At 34.3% G+C, this 22857-nt stretch overlaps 1 protein-coding gene and 1 long non-coding RNA gene across 5 annotated transcripts in view; one reads left to right on the top strand and one right to left on the bottom strand.

The window, feature by feature from the left end:
* LOC116419446 overlaps nt 1-22857 on the top strand; it is a 32932-nt gene that overhangs the window by 6872 nt on the left and 3203 nt on the right. Inside the window, exons 2-3 of one of the 2 annotated variants that reach the window (XR_004229759.1) lie at nt 10174-10304; nt 12010-12161. This is a non-coding gene — a long non-coding RNA (uncharacterized LOC116419446). The remainder of the gene's footprint in view (nt 1-10173; nt 10305-12009; nt 12162-22857) is intronic. The other variant, XR_004229758.1, reaches the window with a different exon arrangement.
* CUL2 (cullin 2) overlaps nt 21949-22857 on the bottom strand; it is a 101340-nt gene continuing 100431 nt past the window's right edge. For 2 of the 3 annotated variants that reach the window (XM_031939682.1, XM_031939681.1), the window contains one exon: nt 22001-22541. In XM_031939682.1, the coding sequence (XP_031795542.1) occupies nt 22410-22541 (132 nt within the window). In that variant the 3' untranslated portion in view covers nt 22001-22409. Of the gene's footprint in view, nt 22542-22857 lie in introns of all 3 variants that reach the window. The other variant, XM_031939680.1, reaches the window with a different exon arrangement.

Below are 22857 nucleotides of genomic sequence, written 5' to 3'. Positions count from 1 at the left end.
GAAAGGCTTTGAAAACAAAATCAATCAATCAAGCCTCATAAATACAAGAATTTATTATTTTTGTCACGCTCTTTTCCAAACTATGCAAAAGAAATAATTTTTGTCAGGCAATGTATTCTGATTTGGGGTTTTAGGAAAGTCTTTGAATGTATTACACTGGCTTATTTTTTAATTGAAGTCAATTTCATTTATTTCTGTAATAAGAATTTCTTAACATCTTGGGATAATTAAGAAACACCCTGGGGTGTCCCAAAAAAAGAGTACAGAATTATTACTTCAACCACTAGTTAATAATAGTATAAATAGGACTTAGTATTCACAAGGACTAAAAAATCTAGTTTGAAATATGCCTACACATCTACAATTGTAAGTTAATCACCTGTCTCCTTTCATTTTTTTCTTTTGTATGGGTGGAGTAAAGGGAAATGTGTCACAATTCTTCACTGCAGCAACAGTCTCACAATACTTTTGTAGGGCAGAAGGAATTTAATTATAATTTGTTTATCATTTATCAATGCCAGCTTGATGAGGTGTCTTCACTATTCAACTCTTCAACTATAACAATCTAGAAATATATGAGGGCAGCCAGGTAGTGTAATGAAGAGAGCATAGAGCTTGAAGTCAAGAAGAACTGAGTTTAAATTCAACCTCAAACACTTACTAACTGTATTCCCTGGGCAAGACACTTAACCTTGTTTGCCTCAGCATCCTCATCTGTAAAATGAGGTAGTGAAGGAAATGGTAAGCCACTTCAGTATCTTTGCCAAAGAAAACTCCAAAAGAGGTTACAGAGAATCAGACATGACCAAAAATGACTGGATCATAACAAACAATAAGAAGGAATATTGAATGATTGCCAAAAGCACTTACTGAATTGCATTCACCTGATACTCCGGTGTAAAATATGCACCAGTTAATCAAAGCATTATTTACCAATTACATGACAGATAGTGGGGAAACAAATGTAGAGTGATACTTCCAACGTAGAAGTCTTCATCTAACAAGAGAAACAAGCACACATATAAATACATACAGAATAAATATAAGGAGAAGAACTACAAAGTATTTAAATACAGGGAAGTTTGAAAGGGAAACTCCTAACAGGTGGGGGAATTAGGGAAGGTTTGCTACATCCTAAAGAAGGGAAAAAGGAAAGACTTTCCAGCCATGAGGATGCAAAGACACTGAGAGGAATTATGGTATGTCTTGAGAGAAGGCCAAGTTGGATGAATTAAGTTAGGAGAAGGAGGAGTAATGTACTACAAAGCTGGAGAAATAGGTTGGGGCCAGGCTGTGAAGGGCTTTAAAAGCTAAATGGAAGAGTTTATGTTTTATCCTAGAGGCAGTTTAGAACTCCCAGAGTTCAATGAGAAGAGGAATGCCATGGCCAGATTTGAAGTTCAGGAGAGTCTCTTTGGCAGCCATGAGCAAGATAGATTGTCAGCTTCTTAGGAAAATATAATACAACAATCATGGCTAACCAACTGGATTAAATGTGCCTACCCCAAAGATACCTGGGGGAAGAGAAATGGAATAAACCCTGGTCATTCCTAGATCCCATTTGAATATTTCACTTTGTGAAAAGAAGAATACTCCTTTTTCTTACATCTCTAGCTTCCCTTCCCCATTCCTGAATCCTTCCTCCCATCAATTTTCTTCACCCTCTGTCAAGGGCAAAATGCCATCTGTCTGGTGCCTTCATTGTGCCTTAATTGAGATTCTATTGTAAGATATAGCACAGTTCAGATGAATTCATTGTATTGGACCTCTCCCATTGAGTGGCTTGCCATCAAAAGTATTTCACCAATGTTGGGCAGTAATGGAAATTAACTAAATATGCTGATGTCATTCTTAAAATACCAGGCCAAATTGTCCTTTTGTTGGGTGTCCGTGCAGTGACTTGACTGACAGAGCAATTTAAATGCTCTAATTAATTGCTAGCTCATATCTGGATTCTTCACCAAGTCAAGGCCATTCCATTTTTTCTTAGATTTGGAAGTGACATGATTTGCCTACAGCTGAGTTTCAGGACCGATTTCCTCTAACTTTCACTCTTCTTTCCTTCTTCCCTCCTTCCCTCTGTCATAAAATGGTTTTGATGGCTTGCAGCACTGTTCTCTGTGTGGAAGCCGATTTAACTGATGTTCCTTTCTGTTCCAAAAAGTACATTTCAATAGATAAAATATAATCTACATCAGTGACAAACTGCCAGGATCCCAATTGTGAATAAAAGAAGGAATGGAATGAGGTCAGGCCTTGGGTCTCTTTGGGAGCAATTCTCAGCTGTTAGCTCAAAGGAGTTAAACTATTTATTCAGCCTGGAGGAAAGGGAGACGAATATTCTCCACTAAAAGAAACAACAAAAAAGATTATGGAGTTGATACTGTAAGACATCTCCCATTTATCATCAATTGCTGAATTAAAAAAAAAAACCATAACTTTCAAAACCTAATTAAATGTGAAATTCCTTTGAAAAATCATTCTTCCAGCTGCTTGCTCTGCAGATTTCATTACATTTTTTTTTTTCTTCTGGCTTCCTATAGCTTCTTCTGAGCTTTCCCTCAGAGATGCTCAGTCTGCAGACCAATTGGTTTGGAAATCAGACTTTGCAGCTGAAGGGACTCCAGGCTTCCTGTGGCTAGTTAATGATGATTATGTCCATTTTCTTTCTTTCTTTTTAAAAAATAATATGAATAATTGTGTCTTTGTTAAACAATCTTCTTTATTTTATTTGAAGGCAATACTTTCCTTTTATTTTTGCATGAAAAAGTGACTGTACTTTGCTAACAGCTAGGTAAACTCTAGTTTTTTTCTGACTTAGCTACCCATGTATCAAGACTTTCTTTTTTTTTTTTTTTTTTTTTTTTTTTTTTTTTTTTTTTTTTTTTTTTTTTTTTTTTTTACTAAAGCTTTTTATTTTCAAAACAAATGCATAGAAAGTTTTCAACATTCACCCTTGCAAAACCTCGTGTTCCAAATTTTTTTCTTTCTCCCTTCCCTTCACTGTCTTCCCTAGATGGCAGGTAATCTAATCTATATTAACTATGTGCAATTCTCTACATATTTCCATAATATTTCCACAAGGGAATTCTATTCTATAGAAATTTTGCTTTCCACTGGCAACTATACTTATGGCTCAGAATTAAACTAATGTACATCTTCTACTCTTATCCCTAAATATAAATTAATTCAATCAGATTCAGTATTATTATACAGAGATTTTCATTGTTGTCAATAAAATTCAGTCATAGTTTATAGACAACAGGACTCAACCTGATTTTAAATGTTCCTTTGTTTATTACTGAATCTCCAGGGGATCTGGGTCTCAGAGATGCCTCTATTGCCAAACAAAAGAGAAGGGATTCAAGGTGTCTTTCATGTGCACCACAGGAAGTATCTTTTTCACTGTTACACATCCTGTCAGAACCCAATAAATTCACACTAAGGAGGAGAAAAAGTACAGAACTAAGGAAGGAAAATGAAGTTTCCTGAATAGGGAGGAAAATAGTAAGATAAAGTGTTATCTCAGACAGCTTAAGAGTGGCAGGGCTGCCAGATCTTTAGAAATCAGTTTAGGTAATTCTCTCCTTCCTCTAGACCAAAACTCAAGTAGCTTTGTTTCTTTTTTTTTTTTCTTTCCTTTTTCTTTTCTTTTGTAAAGTATTTTTTTTTTTTTAACAAAGCCTTTTATTTTCAACACATATGCATGGATAATTTCTCAACATTAACCCTTGCAAAAACTTGTGTTCCAAATTTTTCCTCCTTTCCCCCACCCTCTCCCCTAAATGGCAAGTAATTCAATATATGTTAAACATGGTTAAAAAATATGATAATTCCAATATATGCATACATATTTATACAATTATCTTGGTGCACAAGAAAAATCAAATCAAAAAGGAAAACAGAAAGACAATAAAAAGCAAGTAAACAACAACAAAAAGAGTGAAAATGCTAGGTTGTGAACCACACTCAGTTCTCACAATCCTCTCTCTTTTATGACAAGATCATTGGAATTGGATTGAATCATCTCATTATTGAAGAGAGCCATGTCCATCAGAATTAATCATCATATAATCTTGCTGTTGCCACATACAATGATCTCTTGGTTCTGCTCATTTCATTCAGCATCAATTCCTGTAAGTCTCTCCAGGTCTCTCTAAAATTATCCTGCTGATCATTTCTTATAGAACAATAATAAATATTCCACAAGATTCATATACCATAACTTATTCAGCCATTCTCCAACTGATGAGCATCCACTCAATTTCCAGTTTCTTGCCACTAAAAAAAGGGCTGCCACAAACATTTTTGTACATGTGGGTCCTTTTTTTATGATCTCTTTGAGATACAGGCTCAGTAGAGACACTGCTGGATCAAAGAGTATGAACATTTTGATAGCCCAACTCAAATAGCTTTCAAGAATTTTACATTTTATAATTATAACCTTAAGGACATCATATGGAAAAGTAGAGCTAGGGATGCCAACAGTGTGGTTTGGGAGAGGGCCCAATGCTATTTTTCCCAGAGCTATTACAAGAAAGAGGTCATGAAAGAAACTGGGCTTTGCTATGGTTGAAAATGGAAAACTGACCCCAAATATTTTTTTATGTGGAACTAGCGAGGAAACTGAAAGTTCAGGAAAATAAGCAACCTATTTGGCTTCTTTGAAATACCCAGATCCTAGAAACATTGCTCATTCCCTAAGCTAGTCAAGTGAATCAAAACCATCACTAAACCAGGGCAGGTAACTGGAGATAGTTCATGTCAACATACATTTATAAAACGTATTCTTTGATTATAAGTACTCTTGTTAGGCACTAGGAATACAAATACAAAAGTTAACCAATAGCTAAAGAACTTCCACTATACTGGTAGGAAAAATGTGTACACAAATAAGCAATTGCAAAATATATAGAGTAATTTTTTGGTGATTTAGTATAGATACCCTAAAAAATGGAGTCATAGGGAAAAACACTTATAAGAGCTAGCACTTGAGCTGAACCTTCAAGGGAACTAGGGACTTCAAAGATAGGAGTTTAAGGCTCCCTTAAACTTCCTTGGTTTTATTATCTCTGCTATGAGAGGCAGAAAAGGGTTTGTTACTGAGAAAGAGCACTCAAGACCTACAAACACAGATAGATTAACATAGAGGGGGAGATCCTTATGTCAGGGATATATGGGTTAGAAGTTTGGGAGATCTTCATGAACAATTCTACTAGACTTCTAAAGAATTAATTAATTAATTAATTAATTAATCCTTCTGCCAATCTTTATACTTGAAGGAATTTTCACAACTTAGAAAGTTACTGACTTTAAAAAGAGAAGCCCTCTAGCCAAGTCGTAGAACTGCTATTTTGAGATTGAGTATGGGAAGAAGAAAGGATAATGTGTGCCCATCCCAACATTTAGCACAATGCTCAACTTCATCCAACCAACAAATCAGTTACAATGGATTTTGGTATGGGTGAAGAGGGTTATGTGAAAGAAAGATAAAAGAAAAGACAAGGAAATAAATGAGAAAAAGTATAAAGAAGGTGGGAAAGTCAAGAAAATAAGGTAGCAAAGGTAGTTCTAAGGTGTTCTAAGCACCTATTATGTGAAAGGCATTCCTTGAGAGCAAAGGCTTAATCTTTCTTCCTTTTTTTGTCCCTCAAGCATCGTGTGCCTTAGGAACATTAATCCAATAATTTTAAGAAAGATGAACTGGAGAGATTGTGGTGAAAAAGCACTGCTGCAGTTCATATTGGTAGTGCTGGAGTTGGTGTCAAAATGGTGGAGTAAAGGCAGGAACTCTCCCAACCTCTCTCCCAAACCACTCCAAATTCCTTTAAATAATGACTATAAACAAAGTGTCAGAACACCTAAAAAGGCAGAGTAGGACATTTTTCCAGCCATAGGCAACTTAAATCAGCAGAAAAGGTCAGTGGCCCCCGGGTGGCAGCCCAGTGCAATTCCAGGACAGGCAGCACCAGGGCAGTCCGAGCGTCAGCCTTGGCCCAGCCCCAGCCTGGCCTGACCTCTGAAACAGCACCAGTACTGCCTGCTTCCAGACTTCTCAGCCCACATACACCAGGGGAGACCTGGAAGTTCAGCAGAAACGATCTGTGGCACACTAGATCTTACAGCTACAGTGAGGCTGTAAGGGGACATCCCTAACAGTGCCAGGGCAGAAAAGAAGGCTTGTGATTGGGTCTTTAGAAGCATCTTTGAAAAAAGTCAAAATCCTTGAAACTTGGGACAGTGCATCCTCCACTCTGGAAACAGAACCCTACTTTTAACAATGAGTTAAAAATAAAAAAAAATTAGGAAAATGAGCAAACAACAAAAAAAGTTTCTGGGATGACAGAAAGTTACTATGATGACAAGGAATATCAAAGACATACTCAGAAGATGAAAACAAAGTCAAAATCCAAAGCCTCCAAGAACCAGAACTTAGGCCATGGAAGAGCTCAAAAGGGATTGTGAAAAGCAAGTAAGAGATAGAAGAAAAATTAGGAAAAGAAGGTTAATAAAAGATTTAGTAGCTTCTACAGGAAAGCTACTAGGATTGGACTTGGAATATGATATTCTTGAGAGCAATGGAGTTAGGATTACAACCAAGAATCACCTACCTTACAAAATTTAGTATAATACTTCAGGGGAAAAGGTAGACATTCAATTAAATAGATTTTCAAACATTTGTGATTAAAAGACAAGAGCTGAATGGAACATATGATTTTCAAATATAGGACTTTGAAGAAGCATAAAGAGGTAATGAGGAAAGTGATATCACAAGAGACTTAATAAGGTTTATCTATTTACATTCCCACATGGAAGAATGATGCTTGTAACTCATTAGAACTTTCTCATTATTATGACAGTTTGAAGGAGTATATATAGACAGAGGGTGTAAGTTGATGTTGAAAGGATAATATCTAAAAATGATGAAATTAAAGGATGAGAGAAGAATGTACTGTGAGAAAGGAAAAGGGAGAAGTGAAATGGTATAAATTAAAATACATAAAAAAGAGGCTAGGAAAAGCTTTCCAGTGGAGGGGAAGAGGAAAAGGTGAGTGAATGAACCTTACTCTCATCAGAATTAGTACAAAGAGGAAATAACATACTCCATATGATTACAGAAATTTATCTTAACCTGCAGGAAAATAGGAGGGGATTGGGATATGAGAAGTGAGGAGGGTCATAAAAGACAGAGCATACTGGGAGAGGGAATGGTCAGCAGTAAAACACTTGAGGATAGACAGGGTAAAAGGAGAGAGAGAATAGAATAAATGGGGGGAAATACAGTTAGCAAGAGTAATTGTAAAAAAGAATTTTGAAGCAAGCTTCTCTGATAAGTCCTTACTTTTCAAACATAGAAGGAATTAAGTCAAATTTATGAAAAAATAAGAGCCATGCCCCAGTTAATAAATAATCAAAAGATATGATCTATGGCTAAAGAGTTACAAATTCATGCATATTCTTTGACCTAACAATATCACTACTAAGCATGAATATCAAAAGAAATTTTTGAAAAAGGGTATATATACATATACACAAAAATATTTGTAGCAGTTCTCTTCTCAGGGAAAAAAAAACTGGAAATTGAGGGGATGCCCATCAACTGAGGAATCGCTGAATAAATTGTGCTGTGTGATTGTCATGGAATATTATTGTTCTATGGGAAATGATGAGAAGAATGTTTTTAAAAAAAACCTAGACAGTCCTCCATGAACTCAAACAAAGTGAAATGTATTATAAGCAAAGTAATAGCAATATTCTGGGATGACCAGCTGTAAATGACTTTGCTGTTCTCATCAGTACAATGATCCATGACTACTCTGAAGGACTTAATAATGAAAAATCCTTTCCATAATGGAAAAATCCATCCAGAGAGGAAACTGATTGTGTCTCATTATAGATTGAAGCATAATCTTTCTCTCTCTCTTTTTAAATTTTATTTTTCTTGAGAATTTTTTTTTACTAGGGTAGGAGATCTATGCTTTCTTTAACAACATAACTTTTATGAAAATGTTTTGCATAACTTATACATTTGGTTTCTTAATGGTGATTGGGGTTGAGGAAAAGGGAGAGAATCTGCATCTCAAAAATGTTAAAAACAGATGAAAAATTGTTTTAAATGTAACTTGGGGAAATATTAAATATATATGCATTACATAGACACATATACATACATACATATATATATTTTAAGAACACAGATTGGTAGAGCTGAAGGCTATGCTAGGGTTTTGGCAATAGAAAGACAAGAAGTCTAAAACCAAACCACACCTATTTCATTTAGACTTCCACTAATCCATTCTACTGTACTCTTTGGCATCTCCCATCCAATAAATACCTTTTATTTGGAACCTCAAAAAAAATTATTTTCTTCAGTATTTTTTGTGCCTTTTAGCAAGCTATTAATTCTTTTTTATAAATTTCTTACATTGCTCTCCTTTTCCCAATTTTTTCTCTACCACTCTTCTCTCTTTCTTTAGCTCCTCCTGGAATTCATGAGCTTATATTCATTTAGCATTTTTTCCTTTGAGGCTTTACTTGTAGCTCTGTGTGTAACTTGTAGCTTCATTTTGTTGTCATATAAGTTTGTGTTTTGATCTTCCCTGCAACCATAATAGCTTTAATGGTCTAATTCTTTTTCTATTGTTTGCTCTTTCCAGCCTAATTTTTTTTTTTTTTTTTTTTTGCTTTGAACTTCATGTTAAATATGGGTTCTGCTCACCTCCAGGATGGGGATGGGCCATTATCTCAAGCTTCAACATTTTTCATTCTGCTATTTTCAGAGGTAGGTTTGGGTAGTCTGTAATTTTTCAGTGCTACCAAGGTAGGATGTTATGTGGAGAGGAATGATCAATGCTTCTTTGGTCTGTGTATGTATACTGGTCTTTATTGAGGAAGGCTCCGTGCTGGCAAATGGCTAGTGTTCCTCTCTTTCCTGAAATATTCCTGGACTGAGAGTTCGTGAAACTGTTGCAGCTGCTGTCACAACCATAGTCAAGGTCCCCCTGGTTCTGAGCCCATGTGTTCTCTAGACCAGCTCCTACTTAATGTTACAAATCTTCCCTTTTAAACTCCTAAACTAAAGGGTTAGAAAAATCTCTCACCCAGACTTTTTATTGACTAAGCCACTCAGAATTTGATTTTACATGAATTAAAATTGTTTGGAGGCGAATATTGAGAAAGTTTGGCTAGAGTATTGCCTCTACTCTATCAATTTGGGTCCTAGTGCCAAGGTTTTTAAAAGGATTTTCAAAGCATCTTCATGGGATACAAATTCAAAATTCAAGAGGAAGGACTTACAAAGGGGGCATTGCAGCAGCTCCAGATTTGGATTATTTCTCCATGGAAACCAATGGCACTGAGTCATTGAAGGCTCTTTTCCTGAGCAACATTGAGTTGTGATACCATTCCTTTGGTGACCCAACATTAGCAATAAGCAAGTCTAGTCTTGGTTCTCTTAGATGCCAGAGATACTATGGAGAAATGACAGAGAGTACAATTCTACCACAAGCCAAAAAAAGGATAGTTCAACAGAAATCATTCAATAGAGGTATTGTCCAATGCTAAGGAGCTTGCCTTAAAAGGGACTGGATTATATTCAATTTCCCAACAGGAAGAGTGGGGATTCCCATACTCACTTGGCAATTTATCTAATTCATGATTTTGAATTACTTTTGGACCACATTGTTTTCACTTGTTCATTAAAAAGTTACTTAGCAGTCAAATAACTTAAGATTAAATTACTTTATGCCCTAAATCTGCCATCATATGCAAAACAAGCTTCTCCAAGATGCCTACAAGCGTGAGCCCTGAATCATTTATAGATCTATTGACTTAGAGACCTTTCTTTCATATCTGAGTCTTCTAGCAATTAAGTGGGATATATCAGATTCTCCCCTGACTGGTTTTATCTTTGCTCTTCCAAGATGAAAATAAAAATCTTTCAGAGACTAAGAAGGCATGAATCATGACATGGTATTTAGGAGAAAGTCACACCTTAGTTCTTTGGGCCAGTGTGGAGTTGGGGGACAGACAACAAGGATGAGTAAAATCTATAAATCATTTTTAAAATTTCATGTTAAAAGTTAGCTTCAATCCTCTCTCCTGTTTACCTTTTTACTAGAACTTCCTGAATGATAAAATATGGTCTTGGTTCTCTCTTTTCCTTATTCTCAGGCTCTTTTTCTAGAAGGCATAATCATTAAAATATCCCATATGAACCAACCAGGAAACAAGAAATGGAAATCTGAATCATCCCTCAGTGAGCAATGGAACAGATCTTAGATAAATGCTGCAAAGACAGAAGGGTAACGTACTGATAATTTTGATGTACTGAGTTCTTCTTTTTGAATCTCTTATAATGTTCAGAACCAGTAAGTGCACAATATTTACTAAATTGATTAAGCTAACATGAGAAAACCGAGGGTTTTGGAACAAATGATGTTGAGGATACCTAAACAAGGTGACTGACAAAAGTCATTGATCTTAGCTCTGAACAATGAGAGACTCAATTTTTTCTATATCCTCAAAGTTGGAGGTGGGGTAAGAGAGGATAAGGCATTTCAAAAGTTAATTACTGGCATCCCTGGACCTCTGCCCATAGCTGTACAAAAGAAGTTGAGTTTTTTGCCTATTACAACAATTCCCTTCTATCAGAAGGCTGATAATTATAGTATTTATCTTTCCCTAAATGGGGGAGGGAAAGAAATGCCAGCTGAGAAATCCCTTCTATTTTACCTCTTTATGTATTAGTTACTCTTTTAAATAAAAGCTAGATAAGGATGAGAGTAACAGATATCGTAGTAGGGATACCTATTATAGGCTGGAAGTTCTATCCTGCTTCATCTTAATATCTCATCACATTGAAATGCATTCACCTTTCTCCTCCTCCTCCTCCTCCTCATCTCCAATCTATATTTCTAATTTATCCCTATTACATTCTTCTTGGCAATACCATATTTATTTAGTTTTATGGTCCCAATTACTTAAGTAGTCTGGGTTAGGGTCTAGTTTTTCTGGCAAAGGACTTATGAAAACACAGGAAGGAAAAATTAGGAAAACTCAATAGCTTCTCATGATTTGGGGGAATATAAAACATCATTACCATATTTGCTGGGTGAAAATGGCTAAGTTATTTAGTAAGAACTTTACTACACATTAATCTTTAGTTGTCATTAGAATCTAGGCCTTTATTTTCCTTTTCTTTAGTACCAGTACAAAAATCATGTGCTTTGGAGAAAATTTAAGATAAAATCAACTGAAAGTAATAAGTAGCAAATTGTTAGCTATAGTTTGAATTTCAACTTGTTCATTCTGAGTTATTTTATTAAATGGAAGAAAATGTGTGTGTGTGTGTGTGTGTGTGTGTGTGTGTGTGTGTGTGTTGTGTGTGTTGATAATTTCATTCAGCTCCAAAATACGAAGCCAGATCCAGATGAAACAGGTAGGAACCGAGAACAGAAATATTCTAATAAGAAAGGTGTGTAGGATAAGGAACAACTAAGTTGCTTATAAAGCTTAAGATCTATGAATCTCTGGTCCAGTCTTCTGACACAACATAAAGCTATTAACTCTATGCCTTCAAAAGGAAATGGAAGGAAAGGCAAAGGTTAGCAATTGTAGCAACAGAGCGCCTAGTTCATCCAGTGGCTTGGGATGTCTTTGAAAAGCCAAGAGGGCACATGAAGTCATTATAGGACTAGAGTTGAAGTAGAGTTCTTGAAAAGGTTTTACTCAAATTATAGTCCATAGAGTTTAAATTTAAATCCTACAAAATACTAGCATTCATCATTTTTGCATAATTGTTTGTGGGAACTTAGAAAACAAAGTGGGGATTACTATGAACAAGTATGAGTTCAAAGAAACATAAAATTGAAGTTCTAGAGCTTTAAGAAACCTCACTGGTCATCTAGTCCAATTGCCTCATTTTATAGGTGAGAAAACTGAGGTTTATTAAGATTAAATGAGTTAAAAATTGAGACATGTCAAAAATATCTTTTCTTTTTCCACAAGGTAAACTAATAGCTATAGTTCCCTGGATCTGAGCAAGGCATTTTACAGGTTTCTTCTGATATCTTTATGGAAAATGTGAAGCTGAGAGTGGATTTAGGACAGGCTGAACAATCAAGAATCAATGAACAATAAAGGATGGAATTTCCAATAAGGTATCATCTTCCATCCTTGGCCTTACTTAATGAAATTTTCAATCAGTGACTTGTAGTAGGACACATATATTGCATGTTGATCAGATCTGTAGGTAACATAAAGTTGACATGGGTAGTTAATATGTTAGATGACACATGATTTTAATCAAAAAATTTGTGAAAGACAATAATGATATGGTGAGTCTACTAAAGTACAATTTCTTCAAGACACTGATGAATATGTGGTATATTCCCTTCATAAGTACAGATTACAATACATCCATGCCTTTTCATTCTTTGCAATTTTTCCTCCTTTGCAATATGTCCTCCATAAAGAATCTTTCTAGATGCTGGCCTCTTTATATTTCAAGAATATATTTCAATATTCTATTTAACTTATGGATCTATTTTTCCTGCCAGCTAGATGACTATTTGTTGGGGAGATTATAGAAGACAGCCTGTTTTGATTAATGTGTTGGAACATAAGACATCTGAGAACCCTCCAGATTTTATGATTGTATGTTCATAATAAGAACCCAGAAAGCGGTGAAGAATGATAGCTGAGTCAGGAAATTAGTGACTTCCAGTTCCACTCCTAAGTAGCTCTATTGAATCATTTCACTTTTCTATGCCTCAAATGGTGATAACAATGGCCCTTTCTATATCATAGGCTTACTGAAAAGCTCAAATGGGATAGCATCTGTTGAAATGCAAAGAATTATGAAAGTGTGAGATATTTTTGTTAGTAATCACTATAACTTTCATAAAGAGTATAATCTAATATAATCTCATTATTTATCATTGTTAAGATAAAAACTATCAAAGACGTTGAAAAAAAGATTCTGCCGAAGACTGCAGAAAAACCAAATGTGTTCAGATCATCATTTTGACATAGTGGAAAGTACAATAGACTTGAATTCAGGAGACCTAGCTTGCTTTGACACTACCTAGTTATGAACATCACTTCGTCTTCCCAAGCTCAGGCTCCTTACTTGAAAAATGAGGATAAAAATGATTGTAATATATACTTCATGGGATTAAAATTTTTTTTAATGAAACCTCATATAAAATGAGAGAACATTTTATAAACTTTAAAGCACTGTGTGAGAAATTCTCATCCCAGGATCTCTGGATCCTAAAACCACTACTGTCTTCTATCTGGGACATGTTTATATCAGTCAGACTGAAATAGGTGCTGCATGAATTTGAGAAGAGAACTTTAAATTCTTTTAATGAGTGACTTCAACACTTCAACTTTCTTCCTGTGTTCTAGTTTACTCAACAACAAAGAAAATCATTTTTAAATAAGATAAGGGGAAATCATACAATGAGAAGGAAAAAGTCAGCTGTTTCTAAATACAAAGTTCCATGTGCTGAAATTTAGAGAACTAATTGCCTCCACTTAGGGCTGTCTGTTAGTAAAATTGTCAGGTCAATAAAGATTTGGTTTTTTCCCCAAGTCCCTCCATTCTCTTTTCTCCTTAGGGATCCCAGCCCACTAACCCCAATAAACAAGTTATCATATTTTATGTTGTGTCAGGGCTCATTTTTCTAGAGTTTCAGACCTCACCTAATATTGCACTCACAATTCACCACTGTAGTGTTATTCTTTTAGTATATTATCAACTGATCTGCAGGCTAATCTGGTGATACCTGATTGGATAAAATGGTAATGACTTGTGTCCCATTACAGATCACATACTTGCAAATTAATACCTAAATCGAAAGGAGAAACTAGGAGGATATTTTCAGGTTTTGAGGTAAACCAGTAAGCCAAGGATTTTTCAACAGAGATGGTATTTCAGTGTCTTTCAAAAGCACTGAAGTTATCATGAAGGCAGCTTCTAATCCCAGCAAAATGTAAGACTCACACTATCCTTACATCCTAAGAGTTCATGATCAGAAGAACATTGGCACATTACTATTTATCTAAGTGAGGGTGTGCTAATACTAATAGACGTCTTGAAGTCATATGAGAGGACTCGTGAAGAAATAGGAGATATTTAGCCTGAAGAACAGACACGTGTGGGGGCCAATGAATAAGAAGGAGAAGAGATGACAGCCTTAGAATTCTATGGCAAAATCCTAATTGGAATATTTAGTAGCTATATATCTTACAAGAGGATGTCATTGTGCTTCAATTTCTAAACCTATAATGCGGAGATAATAATTTCTGTGGCACCTAGCTCACTGAGTGATATAAAGCTTGAATTAGATTTTAAACACATACAGAAGCTTATCTAACACACTTCACAAATCTTCAAGTATTCTAGAATATTATATAGCTGTTATTATTTCTCTCTCCACCCCTTCTAAGAAAAATCTACCTCAATGCTCACTTGAGTATCAGATTTCAGGGCTTAATAAGGCACCTAAGCTGTGAAAATTTAGAGAAATGCTACATATTTTATGGTTTCTACAAATGTACTGAAATATGTTCCACCTCAGTTAAAAGGGGATAGAAACAAGAAAAAAGAGATGATAGAGCTTGGATTGGTTTCAGATTTCTCTCTCTTGAAGGAATCAGCTGTGTTTCCTGCCTCCCTGAGAAAATCTTTCTTTCCCATTAGCTCCAGCCCAAAGCAGAATCTGTTAGCACAACAAGAGGAAGTGAGAGGACAGAGATATAACTGGCAGGCAAGAGATGGAGTTTGCTTAGGATTGAAATACTCCCTTAGGGATTTATTTGGTATTCTATTATATGTCTAGAATAGTAGCCAGGTTTCTAGGAAGAGATATATAGGGGATGAGGAAACAAAAGTATAAAAAAATGCTACACAAACTTAGAACCATAGTGCATCTAGACTAGAATTCTGCATCTGACATTAGCACTAAAAAATATATGTAATACTATGGTAGTGACTTTAATAAGATCAACCTAAAAAGATTAGAAATATGTGAATTTCCTCATTACTTCTAAATGTACCTCTTCCAAATGATTTATTTTCCTTCACCTTGTTGGATTTTTCTGCTTGAGGATGGAATGACAACTTAGAAGTGCAATTTTCAATTAGCACTGCAAATTTGAAACTTTTTGTGTTTTATTCCAGGCAGCTGGTGGGCCTCTTCTCAGGAAAATCTGAGTTCAAATATGACTTCAGATACTTATATGTTGGTTACCCTTCTATTTGCCTCTTTCTCAACTATTATAAGTTGAACATCTTAAGTTTTGGCATGTGGAAATTTATTTTTTTTTAAATCATATAATTCAATCTTTTAAAATTAAATGTTTACCTTAAAGTAATACATCTGCATTTCATCATGATTGAACATAATGTCCTTAGTTGGTTATGCTTTATAGAAGTCAGCTCTTTTTGGCACTGCCTGTATAGAAAAATGACAAAGATGCAGTAAATACTAGGAATATAGAGATGTATCAATATATGGGTAAGAGAAAATGAATACTGTCACTTAAACTTCAAGAGGATTAAGTCCCATATATCACATCATTAAACAAACTCTGCACCAACAGGTGATTTGACAGATCAAGTTATTGACAGAAAAAAACAAATTCATCACCAAGAGATGATGACGAGGAGAGTATAGTTAAAGAGAGTCAAAAAAAATAGACTGATATAATAATTAAAAATAAAAACACTATCAAAAGTATCAGACTGAGGGATGGAACAGATATAGATTACACATAGTCTTACTTATGTACCCAGGAGGATGTGGTTCCCCTGTGTTCTAATGGGTAAGAGTCAGAGGATATGAAAGTTTATGGGACCAGCTGTTGAGCAAGTTGCTGAGGTCCGTAACCTCAAGGATCCTCTGCTCATTCTTAATCTTCTCTATTTTGTTGAATGGGTAGGATATTGTGATTTCTTTGTACAGAATTGTTATTGTCAAGTAAAAGGGCCTTTTTTTTTTTTTTTTAATAACAGACAAGATTATCAGTAGTGCTTCCTAATTGCAGAATAGGAACAATACAGATATGCAGAATAGGAACAATACAGATAACCTTTCTCAGAGGGCTATTGCAACAAGCTAGCAATAATATTTTATTCAATGTTCTCTACAGATAACAGAAATTTATTTATGTATTCTATGTTTTATTTATTTTTTCATGTAACAGATTTGCCTTTGTTCTCCTAGTGCTCTTTGAGACCAATGGCATGCATTTTTGGGATAATTAAAATAAAAACTAATTCCATTTAGTTAGCTGGGCAAAATTAAACATGAGATCTATGGTCATAGAACAGAACGATGTTAATCAAGTCCACTCAGGAATAAATTCTGTGTGGAAACTATGTCCAACTGTGACAACCAGTTATAACAATATTGTGTCTGTAAATACACTGCCTCTGGTTTATGGGTTTTTTTTTTTTTAATTTTCTCTTTGAAAATAATATTTAAGAGCATACTTTATCTGAATCTTATGAAGAAATATTGGCACAAACTTGAGTAATGCTGAATTGTTAGCTATTATAATTACTATTATACCACTGCTAAAATGACAAGAACTGTCATTTAGAATAATGTTCATTTTGTCTCAAATAAGAAAAGCATGTATTAATTACTACTTCCAATTACTGCAAGAACTGCTAAATCCTGCTAAAAGCAAGGATTTTGCAATTCTATCTCTTTTCTTGTCAGAGTACTTTTGTTGCATCATTTTCCCCTTCTGGCTAAATGCTATGTATGGTTTATGCTAAACCTGTTTTGTTTTAGCTCAAAGAAGTTCTTTGCTTATCTTCTAGTAATGCTTATATTTTCTTCCCTAAAAGACCCGGAAAAACCACATAAGAAAGATGAACTTCCCAGTGTCCTTTAGCTGCTGCAGGAACTCTGTGATTTCTTATATCCTTTCAAGAATCATAGAACTAGAGGTGGGAGTTCAGAGACCAAATAGTCCAATGCCCTCATTTTGTGCATAACAATATTGAAGCTTAGAGTATTTAGATTAATTAGCATCTTACCTAACAAAAAGCACAAAGTGCTGAATAAGGAATACACTGAAATAGTATAAACTTTGTAGAACTAAAATCTGGAGGGAAAAGTCCCAAAAGATCAAAAAGAAGAAAGATAAATAGAGGTTCTTTTAAAAAAGGAAAGACATTTTCCATACGTCATAGAATTAAAGTCATAGATCTACAGCTTGAAGCAACCTCAGAGACCTTCTAGTCCAAATCTTTTATTTAACACATAAAAATATTGAGGTATATAGGATTAAATGACTACATTGTCATAGACACAGGAAATTAGCAGAATTAGGACTTGAACTTAGATCCTCAGACCCCAGAGCTACTGCTTTCATGCAGTATGAATACAGAAAAATATTGTTCAAGGGATTTGGAATTTAACATTTCCTTGTTCTGCCAGGTGACTCAGAGCATGCTATAGGTCTTGCTCTGTAAGTTGCCAAGGGCCATGATGTTTTTCTTCCATCCAAGAGAACATGCATAGTTAACCCCTCCCTCAAATAGTCAATTAAGGCATGTTGCCAATAGTTCTCATACTTTTTCCTTCTGTTCTAATAATCCCAAAAGGACAGTGGTATCAGGTATATGACATATGATGGTATATGACAAAATCAATGACCTACAAGTTCTATCAAAAACCAATCCACAGATTGCTTACTTATAAGTCCAGACTACGGTGCTTCAACTGCAGTAACTGTAAGGATAAAACAATCAGTGAGAAGAGTGAATCACCTTTCTTTTTCAAGTTCTTTCCTATAGTCTGTTTTAGTTCCCTTTTAAGCCAAACATTTATATTCTTAAGTCTATTGAATGAAAATGCACATTATTATATCTTATTCTTCCACAGAAATATTTAATTTCTGTCATGTTTGTTTGATCATCATTTACTCTAATTCTATCGCATTGCACTTCCAGGATGACTATTTGTGGGGTGAAACATTTGAAGACAAAAGAACTTTGGAGCAAAGTATACAATTATTGAATATGCTTCCAGTGACCTAATTAGAAGCATGAGATGATTTTATAGAACTCTACAATAGTGAACATGAAAATTTTTCTACTTGATTGGGGAAGGAGAATTCATTAACATGAGAGCTCAAAAAAGGACCTTTGGTTGAAGAGTTTTATAGTTCATTTTTGTTAAATGAACTCAACCAAAGTCCTTAGATTTTAAGATTCTGATTTTCCATATTATGTGCTTATAAGTGTAGCATCCTTTGTAAATGGAATGAAGAATCACTATAGTTCGCAGCTAGGCTGCCTTGGGAGAAAGTTTAAGTCCAACTAAAACAACTGCTTGCTTGATGCTTCATAAAATGAGTCTTAAGGGATATGGAGCTGGCTCAATGTTCACCTCCCTTATATGCCAAATTTACTATTGGTATGTAGGCACTGGAAACAGGTTCTTAATTCTGAAGTCATAAGGAAGAACAAGGACCTGAACCAAGTTTCCCTTGACAACTGAAATATATTAGGATCTAAAAATCTATCAATTCCCCTATCAGTTCCCCTAACAATGACTCCCACCTTAACAAATCTTCACCCTTAGAGTAAAATACCCCACAAAGATATTTCCTATTTCATTTCCTTTTAATTCCTATATGGAATTAACAACTGGTAGTTATCACTGCCATAGGTTCTTTTGTATTAAGCTTCTAGGAATAAACCCTAACATTGTCTTAAGACCCTCTTCATAGCTTTCCCACATATTCAACTGAGAATTTTTATAAATACTTTATGTATAAATACAAGGAAAAAAATGGCTCAGCAAGCTCTCCATTGCTTACAAAAGAACTTCCATAATTTTTAAACTGTTGAATGTCAATAAAACAAGCTTATTTTTAGAATCCATATTGCTGAACAGCACATATTCACTCAAACTTAATTTATACTCTATTTTTAAAAATCAAACATACAGCATTATGTTGTCAAACACTTATTAACATGAATGAACTAGGTCAAAGGAATTTTTAACATTTCTGTGAATTAGTTTAACTTGAAAAATTGAGGTGTTGATATATTCTTGCAAAGCTCATGATCTAAGAACAATAATAAATTACAAATAGCAAATCAGAATCATATTCATAGAATGTTGGGGTGAACTCAGACGTCATACGGTCCAATTTCTACCCAAAGTATGAAAGTCTAGAAACAAGCTCAGTGGATTATAGTTAAAGTACCCACCTTCTTTTCCTTTTTGAAATGGAGGTGCTTGACAGTTTTCAGTTTCATATTTTCCTATTCCCCATGATTCCTCAAAGATCCCCAACAGCAATTCAGCAATCACATCTTATTTTTCCTAAAATCTATAAATCATATATTTTTCCTCATTTAAAATTAAGCCAACAAATATTCTTCAAAATAGTTGCTAAAACAAAAATACTATAGAGGAAACAGACATGCTAAAAATCTGAACTTTCAATTTTCAATGAAAGACATTATTATAGCAGATATCATGATATAGATATATAGCATTTAAAAGCTGAATTTCTTGAAGTGTTAATTCCACAACATCAGTAAAAAAAAAATGCCCATAAAAGCCAACATGGGAAGTTGTCATTAAATTAAAATGCCTGTTTTTGGTTTACATCAAGTAGTTTTATAAAATACTGGACTGAAACCTAAAGTAAAAGAGCAACTCTAATAACAGTGAAAGAGCAACTCTAGTAATAGTGAAAATATTATAAAAAATTCAAAATAAATTATTTGCTTACAAAAGCCAGATGGTGTCTGGCTAGAAAACATACATACTAATTAATTGCCTCATTATCAACAAAAACCCTATTGAGATTGCACCTCAATTCTTTAAAATTTAAAATCCTTCTTTTCCTTCCAGTTTGTGTTTATCATCCTTTCTGGAGTTACACAACAGTGTCATTCAGATTTGGTAGCAGTCAGGTTATTACACTGAACTATATTTCATACCCATCTGCCAATGATGACTTCAGTTGCCTAACCCAATTTGACAAGGTTGCAACTCTTACCTTTATTTTCCTTGGGGAAGGGTGTGGTGCTGAAATTAATTCTAAACATGGCTCTTAACTTATCTAGCTCATTTCCACCTAACTTCTTGAGTAACATTCATTCAAGGTATACTCGCTTCGTGCTAGCCTTGGCAAAGAAATGTGGGGGAAAGGAACAAGCCTTTATTAAGCACCTACTATATGGTAGGCTCTGTACTAAGCACTTTACAAATATTAATTCCTTTGATCCTCACAACAATCTTGTGAAGCAGATGCTATTATTATCCTCATTTTATAACTGAGAAAACAGAGGCAGAGAATAAATGACTTGCCCGGAGTCACAAAAGTAGTAAGAGTCTGAGACTGATTTTGAACTCATGGTTCAGCACTTCATCCAACATGCCACCTATGTCTCAATATAGAAGAAAAGATGATGAAAATTTTGCCAAACATCTCTCTACATTAGGACAGATTTTGCATGATTTCTAAATACTTATTTTTCCATTTACCTTTTTTCTATGACACTTTGTACCAGTACAATATTTAATATTAAAAAAAATTATAACATGTAATTCAACCAGGAAGTGTGATGTGTTGAAGACAGTAGTGGATTAGGAGTGAAGAACTGAGTTCTAGTCCTGAAATTATCATTTACTCATGGCTTGATTTCAACAAAATCATTTCATTGCTCTCGGTTTCAGTTTCCTAATGTGAAATGAGTTTCCTCTATAGAATGAGAGGTAGGTTAGATAAAATAACCAGTAAATTTTTTTCAGTTCTGTGATCCTAATCTAAAAATACAACAATGTTACAGAGAAATCAGTTTAGAAAAACTAGTCAATGACTTATCTTGGTAAACAATGGTGGTCTTTAATTATAAGAATGAATATATATATCAATATCTGATTTGTCTCTTTTTTTCTGCTGGAGGAAGCTGGTATATTTCTAAAGTGTAAAATTAAAATATATTGAAGACGACTGCAAAGTGTAAGTTTTAAAAAGTATATCAAAATAATTTAAGAAGTCTTTTGAGAAGACTAGTAACAAAATAGTAATTATACCACAGATGTATGAATTTAAAAATATACCTATTCACCAAAAAATTAATATACATAGCCTATTTAATTCTTTAGATACTAACTCCTAAAAATGAAATGCATATACCCAAAATGCTTCAGAATTTCAATGTAATTGTTAGTCACTAAATGCAATAAACAAAATCCATATAGGAAGACTAAAATTCATGTCTTGACATAGAAGTAGTATTTGGTATTAAAACATGATGCAGCACACTGGAAAATGAAAAGGCTCTGTATGTCACGTATTCTAAACACACCCATGAAATATGAGACTGAACTTAACCCACTGAAGTGTTTAAGGAAAATATAGGTGGTAAGAACATTAAGCAGCTGAGGATAATAAAAGATAAAAAGGAAATCAAAATAAATGGAAAGTATGGATTTGTGCTAATATTGATCTTTATGAACATAAAAGTGCTTGAACAAATGGAATCTGTTTCTGCCACATTGTGGTGAGTACCTAAACCACTCAAGCTTTGGTTCTGTGATTTAAGACATCACCAGATCCTCCTGATGAGGTTATACTCCCTTAATTCAGAGCTGCCTAATTCTGATTGTAAAAATATTTTACAAATGCATGCATATTTTATATAACACATACATATTTAATAACATAATTAACTTCACCAAATGTTTTTCGTAAATGTTCTAATCAATTAAAACAAAATACATACTTTATTTTAACACCTATGAATTGGAAATCTGAGATTTCTTCTTATTGATAGTCTGAACTTATAGTAGAAATGAGCTAAATGATTTAAATATAATGATATTATTTTAAATACTCTGAAGGGTCATGGGCATTTATATATTCAATCCATAATTAACCTGGCAGTCATCAACATAAAAAGGCATTCCATTTCTTTATTTTTTTTATTCGACAAGCAGCAATATCATGTTTGTCATTTTAATGTAGATACAATTATTAGGTTATCTGTCATATTACAATATTTAGGTTTTTACTTTATGTCCTTTAAGATACATTAAAAAAAACACATCAACTGCAAACATGAGGGAGGAAAAAAAAAAGCATGGTACCCAACCAAATTTCCACATTTCAGCAATACTTCACTCATTCATTTAGTAAAGTTTTAAGAAATGTCATAATGACATGAGCTTGAAATATCTATAGGCATTTTCATTGACGCTCATGACGTGGCACTGGTGATGTTGTAAACAGCAGAAAAACAGGGGCTGCCAAGTGACCAATTATGGAGGCACAAGCCTGCATCTTCCCACAGGAACACACCAAATAGTGACTGTTATGATCTTCTTAAAAGCACACCTGCAGGGCAGCTGGCGTCATCACGCCACATAGCTGTATTCATCTGCTGATGCTTGGCTTCTTTCAATGTACTGTTTGTCTATCAGAACTTCAATGCACTTCTTGATCATGCTAATGCTTGGGTTAAACCGAGCTCTTGACTGACTAATAACCTATGGAAGAATGAGGTTTCAAGTCAGTGTTAAATAATTAGCCATATTAACATATAGTGTCTCAAATGTTTAATATTTATTTTATTAAAATCTCAGTTTCTAATTAAAAACTCACTTTATTTTCAAATAATCATTGTTTCTATCTACCTCAGAAATGAATATCACAAAGTAAACAAATTTTTAATACTCTGTTACATAAATAACTAGCTTGGTTTAAGTTTAGGAGGTAATATAATGGGAGCGGATGACCCTATCTTCTATATGGTTCCCATCTTAGTTATGAGTAACATAGTCATAAATAACTCTGAGACCCTAG

Source organism: Sarcophilus harrisii, chromosome 5 (genome assembly GCF_902635505.1).
Source record: "Sarcophilus harrisii chromosome 5, mSarHar1.11, whole genome shotgun sequence".
NCBI lineage: Eukaryota > Metazoa > Chordata > Mammalia > Dasyuromorphia > Dasyuridae > Sarcophilus > Sarcophilus harrisii.
Note: the sequence above shows the minus strand (reverse complement) of the source record. Positions and strands in the feature narration are given on the sequence as shown.